The sequence below is a fragment of the Micropterus dolomieu genome, linkage group LG02 (assembly GCF_021292245.1).
Source record: "Micropterus dolomieu isolate WLL.071019.BEF.003 ecotype Adirondacks linkage group LG02, ASM2129224v1, whole genome shotgun sequence".
NCBI classification, from domain to species: Eukaryota; Metazoa; Chordata; class Actinopteri; order Centrarchiformes; family Centrarchidae; genus Micropterus; species Micropterus dolomieu.
Genome location: NC_060151.1, coordinates 21415896 through 21430100, shown reverse-complemented (window position 1 = coordinate 21430100; position 14205 = coordinate 21415896). Strand labels below are relative to the sequence as shown.

Below are 14205 nucleotides of genomic sequence, written 5' to 3'. Positions count from 1 at the left end.
AGGACGCATAAAAGAAGAACATTGCAGCAGAGGCACAGAAGGAGACTGCGAGAGGAGCAGGGAATTACACATAAAAACAGCAGAACCAGAACACCCTCCCCTGGACACACCCTGCTGAGGATCACTGCTTCTCTTTTTTCTGAACCATCGCCCACGCCACTCGGAGAGAACGCTCTCCCTCATCATCATCTAGTAGAAAACCCCTTTCTCCTCATTTTCAACCTATAGAGGACACCTACAATCTCAGAGGGCTGAGATTCCCTGGCGAAGATTGTATTTTTTTCCTTTTTTTCTTTTTTTTTTCTTTTAATTTGGACTCCTAACAAAACATAAGGGCCATTTAATTTGAGGCCGAAGAGCATACAGAGACTCAGCTTCAAGACCAGTGCAAAGAAGGACCTAGATTTCTTTCATTGTACGTCAAGAATGGTTACTGTACGTATGACTCTATTTATCTTACATTTGTGGAGGGGATGTTGTAGCAGCATGCCTAGATTGTATCTCAGTCCCTTTATGTTGTATTTGTTATCCACTACATGTACACATGTGATGTAGACATACTCAGATTTATTTCACATCTTACTGATATATCTTTAATGCAGACAAATGTAATTTAAAATGGAGCTCAATGGCTATACCCACATGCCAAAACATAGAGGGGCTTTGGGGTTAGTTTCCTATGTTATAGTGAAATATGCACTGCCATATTATTATGATAACATTAACGATCGATAGTGGCAATTAGCAATCTCATGCTGAGTGATGCGCCATGCCGGATGAGCTCCAGCCTGCAGTCATCATCAACGATGGATAAAGTCTAAATCCTGCCATTTTAGACACCACAGCCTTTACATTGTTGTATCACGTCCACTCCGACTGCCTAGCCTAAATGTCGCAGCTTTGATTATATTTCCTGAACGATGCAGGAGTCAAGATTTAGGAATTCCGCAGGACTACAGTGATGGAAAGGGAGAAAGGCGGTGAGGCGCTCGGTTCAGTGGGGGAAGGACTTGTTTTCTTTGCCTGGTGCAGCACAAGGATGCTGGAGACGGGTTTCTGAGACAAAACATGATGCCTCGGAGGCTGAGGGCCCATCCAGCAAGGCAAAGGGAAAAAAGGGTCGAGTCACTCTGGGAGGGGGAGGGGGAGGAGGGAAATTACGCATCCATCGGTTTGCATTGAATCAGACAAAGTCCAAATTCCTCAGGGTTCTCGTTGCGATGCAACCGAGTAAATGGGCTGGAAATCTCTGAGGCCGCGACAGTAAGGACACGCACGGACTTCTCCATTTTAAGCGCATTTTCTCCAAGTATCACATCGCATACGTACAAAATGGCCATACTTGCATGGGACTTGTCGGATATAGGGAGATGTAAGCGGTGATAAATTACCTTCGCCGCCCCCGAGCCGACGGCCGGACTGGGCGTGTCTCTGTTGCACTTAAGCACCAAACGAGGGCCTTGAAGCCTCAAAAGGCCTACTCCGCTTTACCTCTTGACAGCAGATCGCTTATCTAAGCAGACCAATTAAGACCAGAAACATTGCCATTAAATTATAGAAGCCAGGAAATGAATAAGAAACCAACAATCAGCGTGGATGCTACTCGGTCCAACCTTGCACATGCAGGTGTAACACCACCTGTTTTTAAAAGTGACGTAGGCTATAAAAAAAATCCGTAAACTAGCCTAGTAAACTAGGAGGGGTGGGGTATTTGAAATTAGCAGTTAAAATTGTGATTGTATCTACACATGATAAACTGTGAGGCTGTTCAGTCTATGACTAATAGTAGGAACACAAAATTAATTATTCAACACATAGAATGAACAGGATGTGGGAGATCGAGCTTTAAGATCTCTTTTCATTGAATTTGAAAAGGTACGAATATTGCTTCGGAGAATTACGCAAAATGGAGGTGGACATCACCTGTGAGGCTCGAACCGTCCTTGACATATTTCCACTTTCAATTTTATTTTCTCTTTGTTGTAGGCCTACGTTAGGCTACCTATTGTCCCTTGCAGGCCGAGACAGAATCACACTGACAGAGGCTGTAGCACCCCTCCACATGGTCCGCAGTCCCCCGTGCCTGTACCGCAGTGCCAAGCAAATAAAAGCGTTGAGTCAGATAACCTATCCAAGGCACTTACACAATTCAAGGACAAGGGCAACCGAGGCCCTCACTGTAAACCAGTCCTAACAGTAGTTTGATGTTAAGTTAAAAATGCTCGGACGATACAGAATTAAATGTAAATCCTTTTGGCTGATGATTTCAAAGGGCACTGGACATTTTTAGTCTCTGTCCAAGAAACAACAATTAAGTTGTGTTAGATTTTTACAGTTAAGACATGGCCTGTCTAACTCATGTAAATGCTATTATGTTATGTAAGCGGTGATATCCCTGCTGTTGCCAATGACTTCATGTAGGCCTAATTATCAGCAACAAACATAAAGCCTGTGGGGAAGAAAGAGAATGTACATCTCTGAGACTGCAAAAATAAATCCCTTGGACTGCTTTTTCTTACAATCATGTTTTTAGGCAAAACGTAGCCTATGGCTCATATAATTTCACTGTACAGGGCACGTAAAACTGGCGTTAAAATTGATTGATCATTTTGTGAGAATTATAGTGGCCAGTCGCCTTAAATAGACTTCGCCAATGCTGGCAGAGTTAACGCGAGTTTACCCATGCTTTTTTATTACAACAATCGCTAAACGCATGACTAATAGTAATTCTGTGAGAAAACGATCCTAAGTAGCAAATAATTATTTCAGATTGCGATTTTTTATTTGACCTATCATGGCGTTTTTGACTTGTAGCTGGCGACTGTAACAGTCATTGTTCCCGGAGAGTCCTGCAGCCCCTGGCCACGACACAAAGCGCCACTGTTTACATTAATATTCATAGTGCTGCCATAGCCTCTGCGAGGGAGAAGAGGAGGAACGGGTGGCTCTTTTGTTTGGTCGTTTCAATACGTTTATTCAGCAAAAAGGCGCTCTGGTTCATGAATGCCTGCAGAGCTCACAAGTCTTGCCTTTTAAAAAAGGGGTCTAAATAAGAGAAACGAAGAAATCGAGGGATTGTATGATGCACCTGTCATATTTAAGTAGCCGTATATTGGACCTCTCTCTTAATTACTCGAATTAAAACGTTTTCAAAGTTAATAAAATATAAAATTAAGTCGAAATGGTGGTCTTTGCTGGATCATGGGCCTCTGTGGCTTCACATGAGACCGTCCGAAAGCCACTCCCTTTTTCAGCACGCTGGATAGCGCCCCGCATGCTACAAGGACTTGCAGGACAGATTTGTCTCCCCGAGCCTTTGACGTTGTCTGCTCCCATCTTATCAAAGCAGCACACACTCAGGGAAATCTTTTACAAATCTTTTATTTTTAGTCTGCGGAGCGGAGAATGGGATGGAGCGTCAGTTCATGGCTGACATGAGCTGTGACTCCTGTCGTCCTGTTGTTTTACAGCTGCCACCATGATCCCTTAAGCTGCAGAGAGTGTGGCTAATGCCCTTTGTTTGGGATAATCCTGTAATCTGTGTTATTTAGAAGGCTCATTTACACTTCAGCCTAGCATTCAGTTAAGATTCATGCCTTTCAGAAAAAAAAGGTATTTATGTAATGCAATATAATGTGTGCTAGAGACAAGGTTATATTTTAAAAGGAGAAATTATTGTTCTTATAATTATTATAATTGTCAGTTGAACATATTCAGGTGGATTTCTCAAGTGTTCATCTTTATTGATGATTATAAATAGTTTTGTCTACACAGAGAGAGAAATACATATAGGCTATTACTCTTATACAGCAATTTAATTTAAATCTACACTGAGCCTAAAATTCCCAAACACATAGCTTAATTCATTTTTTGCTGGCACTTTATCGCAAAACAAAATACCGATGGTGACGTGTCATTGTCTCTCTTGTTATATTTCACATTTTGAAGATAATCTCTGGTGATTCTTAGTGCATTGTAACATGTAATGTGGCAAATATCATGTTACGACTCAAACTGGGAAACTCTTATTCTTCTGTACATTATAGCCTCCAGTGCTGTGCTCCATTTGGAGCAGAAATGAATTGAGAAAGCTGTATAGGCATCAGAAGACAGAGAACTCCGACTGACTTTACATTTACTCATGCAATGCTTCTGTGTTTTGTAATTTAATTGTGTACAGTGTAGGTGGTATGGGTGCTTGGCAGTGGAGGCAGAGCTCTAGTTTGCGTGCAAGTCTGGGTTCATGTGTTTGGCAGAGGAGGCAGGGCTCTTGTTTGCGTGCAAGTCTGGGACCATGTGTGGGCGATGCTGATGCAGTACATTAAATATTAAGGGAGATCTCACAGAACCCCTAAATAGAAAGAAAGCAGTGTAGTGCTACCCTAACAACTGGAATCTTTGGTAAATCTTAAAATAAGATTTTTAAAAGATTATCATAATCTCATGTTTTCGTCCTTATTAGATAGTTAACATGAAATACGCTGAGAGAGAAGAGGCAATTATACGGGGCAAAGGTACCCCTGTAGTGAACGTTTTTATTGTCTCCAGTAGTTGAAAATGTCTGGAGCCTATAGCTGGAGTAAATATATACTGGGCATGCATAACAGGTCTTCTTACAACACACACTGATTCAGTCTCTTTGTCACAGTAATTGGGTTACTGCAAACCAAACTCTAGACAATTAGATTTTCTTTGTTGGTATACAACATAAAATATGACATAAAGATGAAACAATCGTCAGTGGGTATTATCTTTTCTATTTGTTTCAAATATCTTCAAAGCATGCTGTTCCCCTCTGTTTCTGTATGAACATCTTAATCTTAGTTGCTGCTTGTGTCAGCCAATCTCAGTGCCCAGGCCATATTCAGTGGGTCTCTGAATTATATAACTTCACACTGTTCACTGGGGATGTGTGTTCTGCCACGCTGAGGGTTATTTCAGTTGGCGAGTCAAATTTGCCCGAATATGTTCTTGTACTTCCATCAAAATGCTTTTTGCCATATTTGGGACATGTTTGGTTGCTCATAACTCTGTTATTCAGGTGTATCACATCACACTACAATTCACTGGTTAATGTTACAGTGAATACAGCATAACAGCTTGATTCCATGTTTTGTTTGGTCAACATTTGATAATCCTATGATAATTCATAATGGCATGAAAAAGATAGTCAGCAGGCATTTTAGCTGTGCATCAGAATCTTAACGTGACAGATTGCTAGCTATGTTGCACTGCCTTTGTGCGTAGATGTATGTCTGAAGTATTTTATTTTTAGACTGTCTTAACAGTGCCACTGTGCTCCTTTCCCCCCTTGTCATTATCAATTTGTCTTACTGATATTCCCTGCTCCTGCAAAGCCTTATAATATTTATTCACGGAGGAAAAATGTCTGACCTGTATATCTGCTCCTAATAAGCGCAGACACAAACACACACAGAGCTTGAAGTAAGAAAGCCATTCAGCCATTAGAAACAATGCAGTCTTTGAGGGACTGTTACCTGGGCAACCTGAGTGGAGGTGAGGCTCAAAGCGAGACAGCAGGTTACAGAGACGAGGGGGAGGTTAGACAGACTCATTCAAAGACACTAGAAAAGAAGAGAGAGCACATGAACTGGCACGTAGATTTGGAGGCACAAATGAATGTGAATTCTTCCAGTAATATGGTGATAACGCAGAAACTGAGACTGTACAAAATACAAAACGCTGCTAAATTTATATAAATTTGTGTGCAGTGAATGAAATGAACCACCTGACAGAAACTCCTCATCTGTGTCAATAACTTTCATCCTGTCTGTGATCATTCCTTGGTTACCAATAAAGAAAAAGACTTAAGGGAGCATAAATTCACCCCTCTTTTGGGAATTTAGAACAAAGTTAGTTATGCATGATTAAAGGACATAATCCAAAAAGCCATAAGGTTTAATTGCCAGGTAAATACTTCTGTTATAATTATAATAATTTTTATGTTTCAGTGACCATATTTCTCCATCAGGTCAGGAAATTCCCTGAATATAATTGTTTCTTATATATAAATATGTTTATAATATAAAGATTCTTCTACATTGTAAGATCCCAAGAGCTCTAGAGGAGACTCATTTAGCCTTATTGACATTCCTAACACCCACCAGTTAGAGATCTGCAAGAGCTCAAACCCACAATCTGACATCATTTACATTTCAGCACTACTAGCACACTGTACTGTACCTTACACTTATGTTTGTGAAAAGGAATACAGACATTGAACTGCATCAAAATTCAAATTGTCTTCTGCAAAATGTACTACAAATGCACACACATGGTTATGTTATAGAGGCTAATTTAAGTTGCATGTGTCAACAAGGAGACCTTAACTCTAAGCATGCCCAATTATTTACTTTGACAAGTGCAATAAATCAAATATTAAATCTAATGATGTGTGAACATGAAAATAACACAGATGCAAAAGGATAAAATGTATGCCATTTTATTTAATATGTGCATCATAAAATAGATGTAAAATTAAATTGTTGATAGTAAGCCTGAAACTGCTGCAGGTTTTCAGTACATACCCCTAGGATATTATATATTATATTTTTCTATATCAAATAGCAGTGCAGCTACATAACATCAGCATCACAATAAGCGACGACACCACATACTATTTAATTTGAAATTTGTTGAGATTGCAGTGACTTTCCATGTACTGTAGATATACACTGGATATAATGATTCCAACATAGAGAACAAGGTGTTAGGTGCGAAAAAAGGGAATTTTTTTGGTTCTGACCACACAGATGTTCCTTGAGAATCTCCTGTGGATCAAATTAAGCAACACTGTGTTACTCCAGAGGAACACAGGAGACACAAACACTATTGACTGTGCATTAGCCCACAACCTTACAAAAATAAATGTCAGTTTACCACAAAGAAACCTAAACAAAGTCAGAAGAACAAACGTGTAATCCTAAATTATTTTTCAAGCAAATCATGATATTCCTCATTTATAGTAGCACAAAATCCGTTTAACATTGTCACTCTCCCTTTTGTCCGTCATCGCGACCCCTGCCACTCCTAACTCCCCCAGCCTCTTGCCAGCCTCACACATCAACCTCACTATTATCCATCCCTGTGTAATGATGTAATGGTGTTTGACCCTGGAAGAGAGTAGGGGGAGGGGAGAAGTAAGGAAAAAGGGACTGTGACATCTGCAGGACCAGAGGCAGGGAGCGAGAGAGGAGGAAAGATTGGGTGAAAGTGGGGGAGGGGGGATGATAAATCAGACTTTGTATCCATCTCCATTTTAGCATTGCTGATTCCTGACCTTTACCTCTGACAGTGACAAAGTAGGCTGTGTGTGGTTGTGTGCATAATAATTTGTACATGTATGTTAAATATTAGCACATGAACATTTATACAACCATATCACCGCTGTGTCCTATTGTGTCTCTTTGTGAATTATGAATCTAACTCCACCCTCTTCCTCAGCAGATAATCAGCACCATGGAAACCCAGGTGTCCAACGGTCCAAGCGGAACCAGTCTGCCTAATGGTCCAGTCATTAGCACCAATGGCTCCACAGACGACAGCAAAACCAACCTGATCGTCAACTATCTGCCTCAGAACATGACCCAGGAAGAGTTCAAAAGTTTGTTTGGTAGCATTGGAGAGATTGAGTCTTGCAAGCTAGTCAGAGACAAGATAACAGGTACAACACTTTGTCCACGTTGAACAAAAATATTTTCACTACAACTGGTTTTGAGAATCACTCACACCACTATGGCTCTTTCTTTGTCTCCAGGACAGAGTTTGGGATATGGCTTTGTAAACTATGTGGATCCAAATGATGCAGATAAGGCCATCAACACGCTCAATGGTCTTAAACTGCAGACTAAAACAATCAAGGTGAGCAGACTTCTACTTTCTACAATATTCACTCTTAATTCTTTGATTCCTGACGATGTGCTGGACAAAAATAAAAAAGGAAGTGGGGATTTTGTCAAGGGGGGGTTGTGAGAGAGGTGGTGGCAGACGTGACAGAGGGAGGGGAGTAAAATGGGGAGGAGGACACAGAAGGGAGCAGTGGCTAGAACAAAGAGAGTGAGAGAAAGGGTTAAAAGAGGTGAGTGGAGGTCAGAAAGCAAGGGGCGGACAGCATGCAGGGGTTATTGTGATGGAAATGTAATTAGGAAGGCTGACTGCGGTGCACAAGGGTCAGTCCAGGTTACCCCATCTGCCTCCAATCTAGGCTAATTAGGGGGCTTCTTTGTATGGAAAGAGAGGGAATATTATTAAACACTACTTCCTTCCATTCCCCCCAACCTGATCAAAGTAGATCAAAGATTGAGACAAACTGCAGGATTGAGAAATCGAATCTGTGAGAGAGCAGAGCAGGTGATCTTCCAACAGCTGTCCATGAATAGGGACATTAATTCTGACTAATGACTGATCAAACAACGAGCTACAAGCAGGAAAAGTTGAGTACTGGATTTGGTTCCTTTTTGAAAGAACAAACACTTGCATGCCTGCGTTTAAAGTCGCATAACAGTATGCACAAGATTGAAATTACTGGAACCATGTAGAAAAAATGTTTATTATCAAGATAATTATTATGTTATATTGTTGAACTTGTGTTATGACATTCATTTATTATTTGAATTATCTATACATAGATCACTCTGTCTTTAACTAACCTCTTAACATTTATTCTCAAATTAAAAAAATAACTCCTCTGGTACCATAGTCTTATCTTTCTGATTTTGCAGGAGGCTTTAATAGACAGGGTTGAGGCGGTGAGGGAGGGGGCAGTAGTAGCAGGGTGGGGGGTAGCTTAGAGAGCAGAATGCCAATGACAGGATTAGAGGCCATATGGGCTTCAGGCACCATCTGTACTGTAGGAGCGAGAGGGAGAGGGTTAATTATAGGGCAGCCTCTGCTCCCCGAACACTGCAACTCCCCCCTGACTTGTCCAGAACACCCTAATCACTGCACCACACAACCCTCCTGCTCATACAGTCTGTCTGTGTACACAATAGACACTGGTGCTTAATACTGATGGATGAAATCAGAACACCTGTATTCATTTGAAAGATAATATGAGTCATTTTAATCTGCAACACAGCTTTCTTCACAACGGCGCAAGAAGCAAAATCAATGTCAATGCTACAAATATTTCTAAACATTAATAGAATTAACATTTATATTTGTCATACAAATACATATAGATATAAATAGTGTGTGTGTGTGTGTGTGTGTTTATAAGTTGCCAAGGATCCTGCAAGTCTTGTGATGCACTTACATTGTTTGCTGTTTGCCAGTGGAGCTGTTCTCCCCCAGAGGCTAGGGACAAAAGAAGGAGGCAGGACAGGGAGGGCAGCTTAGCCTATCTCAGACAACACTCACACTGTCTCTCCATCACACACACAAACATAGCACTGCCAACAATGCACTGAACTGGATTATCTATCACACATGTGCTCAATACGCTCCCAAAAACAGAGAAACAACAATATCTGTATGACTTTTTCAGATATTCCTCTACAGCACTAGATGTAAAATGTCCTGAAACTAGAACAACATAAAACCATAAGGAATACACAGACACATCAAAAATGGTTGGGCACTAATTAAGTCACCAGTGGATTCAGAAATATACATCAACTGAGGCTGATGTTTTTCTGTGGAAAACAAAGCTGACACTCATCACTAATGATTGGTATCAGTTTTGGTAATGGTTATAGTCATGATAGTGTGTCTGTGATGTTCTCATTATGGGTGAGTGTGAGCTTAAAGGCACAGATCAAGTACACAGAAAAGAGTCAGTTGGCTGTTTTGAGTTGGCGAATGAGGAGAAATCATGAGTCAATATGAAAACAATTTGTTGGAAACTTGTTGGGAACTTCAGTTCACTTTCATCAGGTCTTTTTCACATGTTCCTTACATTGGCCTGTTTGATTTTCTCCATTTTCTTTCAAGACACAGTTGTGATTTGGGGGTACATAAACATAATTATTGATTTTATGGTGTCATTCATTTCTATTAAATATAACTCAATGTGTGAGTTACAATAATACAATGTCTGAATTCTCTGCAGTAAAGTTTGGTGTACCCCAGGGATGGACCTTGGCCCTATGCTCTTTTCTATGTGCTTCCTCTTGGTAACATCATTTGCGAATGTGGTATTAATTTTTATTGCTATGCTGATGATACACAGCTATATGTATCTGTAAAGCCAAATGACCTTCAAACTCCGAAATTTAGAGGCATTTCTACCTGAAATTTTAAAATAGATGGGTATGAACTTTCTGCTGATGAATACTGATAAAACAGAACTAGTTAGACCAGCCAAACATGGGCATCTGTATAAGAATTTCAGTGTGAACATTGATGGCTGTGTTATCTCTGAAAGCTTGACCATCAAAAATCTTGGAGAGATTAGCGAGACAACCTTTCATCATCTCCAACAATATTGTTAAATATTGTTGTTTGACCCGTGCATTCTTTAAATTGTAAGGTGTTTTCATATTGTGATTTTACACTTTAAATAAAATTGACTGATTGATTTTTGTTGTTATAGGTATCATATGCCCGGCCAAGCTCAGCATCTATTCGTGATGCAAACCTTTACGTGAGTGGACTCCCCAAAACCATGAGCCAGAAGGACATGGAACAGCTGTTCTCCCAATATGGTCGCATCATCACATCCCGCATCCTAGTGGACCAAGTCACAGGTATAGCCTTATTTCACTTCTCATGCTGTCACTCAAGCACCATTTCTCCAAATGACTGGTAGACAGCAACAGTCCGTGATGCCAAGGTAGTAACATTGGTCTGTTTTCTTATTCGGAGCAGGCATATCACGCGGAGTGGGCTTCATCCGGTTTGACAAGCGGAACGAGGCAGAGGAAGCCATCAAAGGTCTGAATGGACAGAAGCCTTTGGGTGCCGCCGAGCCCATCACTGTCAAGTTCGCCAACAACCCCAGCCAGAAGACAGGCCAGGCCTTACTGACTCAGCTGTACCAGACTGCTGCCCGCCGCTACACGGGGCCCCTGCACCACCAGACTCAGCGTTTCAGGTACTGAACCTTTACCAACCTCACACCACCTGCGAGTTAATCACTAGATAGTCTGTAAAAAGCTATTGTTATCAGACCAAATCTTCAAGATTTGACTTTGATTTCTTCAAAGTCAAGTCACTAAAAGGTTTTTGTGACAATTATCAAGCCTCAGCTAGACCAGAGAATAGCTAAGAGTAAATATACAAGGGAAATCAGATGAAGTGGCACACCCCAAAAACAGCAAATGTGGTGTAGTTTTATTATAAGGAATATAATAAAAAATGTGTATCGAAAACAAAAAAATTTTCGTTGTCAATATCAACACACCTTATGAATAAACTGTTCCTTTAAGCAAAATTATTGCTTTATATTACAGAAGGATTTGGCAATACTGTATTGTCCCTCCTTCTCACTCTTTTTCTCTGACTTTCTTTTAAACTGCAGCATGATCCCTTCACTTGGAAAGGGACCAGATCCAAATAACAGCTCAAAACCAATGTAAGAGACCAGATTTTTCCAAATCTAATAAAAAACTAAAGGTAAATAAAACATGGTTTAAGATGAATAAAACTGAACCTTCAAATATTGCCTATACTACAATAGGCATTATAGGCATCATCAAGAGTGCAATTGTGAGATGTTGGCCACATCTACATGGGTAATTTTGAAAGGTTCAAATAGTTTGAAAGTCAAAGGTTTCCAGTATTAAATATTTTCATGGAGCCTCACTAACAACTGTAGATACCCTGTAGATACCCTCTCAGGTTGGAATACTCACTTAGTATGGATATTTTTTAATAAGTACATGTGAAATGACCTTGGATACAGGCCTTGTTTATGTTATATTTAAACTATTAAAGGAGAATCTATTTGAGCTTAAACAGCAACAATGAACAATAAATACCAGCTGAGACACAGGACTATTTTGCACCATCAGTTTGTGGTTGGATGGTTTGGGACAGCGTTGCAGTGAAGGATGCCCTCTGGAGGCCAGCTGGTGAAGGAGCAACATGTTAACTGAAAGCCCCCCTTCCTTGTAGATCTCATAACTAACTTCTGCATCCCCTTCATTCTCCCTCTTGCGTTGCAGACTCGACAATTTACTAAACGCCAGCTACGGAGTCAAGAGGTAAATGCCAAAGGTGTACTTTCAAAAGCATCCATGCCAAAATAAAACCTCAAACAAAGTGCCTGGAATACCACCTGCTGACTTCATCTTGAAATCAGATATAATGGCCATAATTCTTAATGCCCACTGCCCATTTACCCATGTTACAGAAGCAGCCCAGACAAGAAAATACTATCTGTAACTGCAATAAGCAATGACGCAGCCTTCTGAAAGCAGGGTATTCTGGCATGGCTTTGTTTAACCTTTTCGTTCTTTTCTTTTAATTAATAGAAATAATTTATCTGTATTTATTTATGAACTAACATTGTCAGTTTCAGTTGCTTTAATGTCCCCTTTTTTTCACCAGCATGGACATACCAGATTCCGTTTGCGTCTCCTCTGTTTGCTCCAGTTTGTGTATGATTTGATTCCAATTTGCTTTTCATCCCTCTCTAGGTTTCTGTGTTTTGTTCAATACTGTGATTTTTTTTGAACATTGTGATTCATGTGTTTAATTCTTCCAGAGGCTTTGGTCAGCAGAGAAAATGAGAAAATATGCATATTGTGTGGGTGTGTGTGTCTCAGGGCACATGGTGTCATCTGTATGAAAGCAAGTAGTTTGGAGCCACTGTGGTGCCCACACATATTTATCTACTTACTGTACAGCAGATGGGATGGAGATGGGGTCCCCCGACTCCATACCCGACTACAATCTTTTATCATTTCTCACAGAGAAACATGCCCATAAGAGACAGTATAGAGTACTGAATTCTGTGTCGAACTTCAGAATGACACCCATGGTAGTTCTCCTACTCTCTTCCCCAGATTCTCCCCCATCACCATTGACAGCATGACCAGCCTGGCCGGGGTCAACCTTACTGGTCCAACTGGAGCCGGCTGGTGCATCTTTGTATACAACCTGTCCCCCGAGGCGGACGAGAGCGTCCTGTGGCAGCTCTTCGGGCCCTTCGGCGCTGTCACCAACGTCAAGGTCATCCGTGACTTCACCACCAACAAATGTAAGGGCTTTGGCTTTGTCACCATGACCAACTACGATGAAGCCGCCATGGCTATTGCTAGCCTTAATGGCTACCGCCTGGGTGACCGCGTGCTGCAGGTTTCCTTCAAGACCAGCAAGCAGCACAAGGCCTGAGAGAGAGGCTGCTGGCACCAGCTCCTTCGACCTGCAGGGAGAGCAACCTGAGCTCCCTGTGCCATCACTCTACATGGGCCTGGACTGAGTCTCTCTCTGACACATTATCACACAAATTCATAATATATTATCGTAAACACGGACATGCAGATACACGCATACACACACACACACATAACCAAACATATCCATACACAAGCATACACAAGTCAGAGTTTCAAACAAACATACTAGTGGAGTTTTTCTTTTCTCTTTACACAACATGCTAGTCCTTCCCTATATTTGCCTGGATTGAATTAGAAGGGGTACGTAGCTGGTTTGTTGGGTAGGAGCAAGAGCTATCTATTTAGGAGACAGTCTAACGAATGTGACAGAGAATGTGTACTGAGCGCTTTGATTGAATTCAGGCAAATAATGACAACTGATGAACAAAACGATCAAAATTTTAAATGAACAAATATGTGCAATTTACCCAAAACTCTTACCCCACCATCTCTCCCATTATCTTGCTGGAGAGGATGTAGTCACTTTTTTACACTTGGGCATTTTGAATCAGCGATTTTTTTAGATCAAAGAAAATGAAATTAAAAAACAGTGTTCTCTTATATACATCTATTAAAATATAACTATATATTCAATATTTAAGGTGGTTATAATAGCCGAGTATGTAAGCATTTTCTAGAAACTTTGACTACTGTTTCCTGACCTGCATTAGGTGGTGCCTAGCGTAAAGGCAGTTTCTCTACCCTATGTGAGCTTGTTAGCTCAGACCCAATAAGATTTAGGTTAACCAATACTGGTCACAGAAAAGAGTAGTCCGAAAGCCATCAGAATCACTCTTTCCCTCACAGTCTCACACCAAACAACACAATAGTACACTTATATAAAATAGAAACACAGTTCATTAAC

At 40.7% G+C, this 14205-nt stretch overlaps 1 protein-coding gene across 4 annotated transcripts; it reads left to right on the top strand.

Annotated features, from left to right (window-relative positions):
- The first annotated feature begins 358 nt into the window (after positions 1–358).
- Positions 359–13296, top strand: elavl3 (ELAV like neuron-specific RNA binding protein 3). Of its 4 annotated transcripts, none has more exons than XM_046032609.1 (7): positions 359–435; positions 7468–7684; positions 7778–7881; positions 10553–10706; positions 10828–11053; positions 12126–12164; positions 12969–13296. In XM_046032609.1, the coding sequence occupies exons 1-7, from the start codon at positions 427–429 to the stop codon at positions 13294–13296; spliced, it is 1077 nt and encodes a 358-aa protein (XP_045888565.1). In that variant the 5' UTR covers positions 359–426. The 4 variants fall into 4 exon arrangements, with proteins under 4 accessions (XP_045888565.1, XP_045888582.1, XP_045888575.1 ...); XM_046032626.1 differs by having other exon boundaries at positions 10825–11053; XM_046032619.1 differs by having other exon boundaries at positions 10825–11053; positions 12948–13296.
- The last annotated feature ends 909 nt before the right edge of the window (positions 13297–14205 follow it).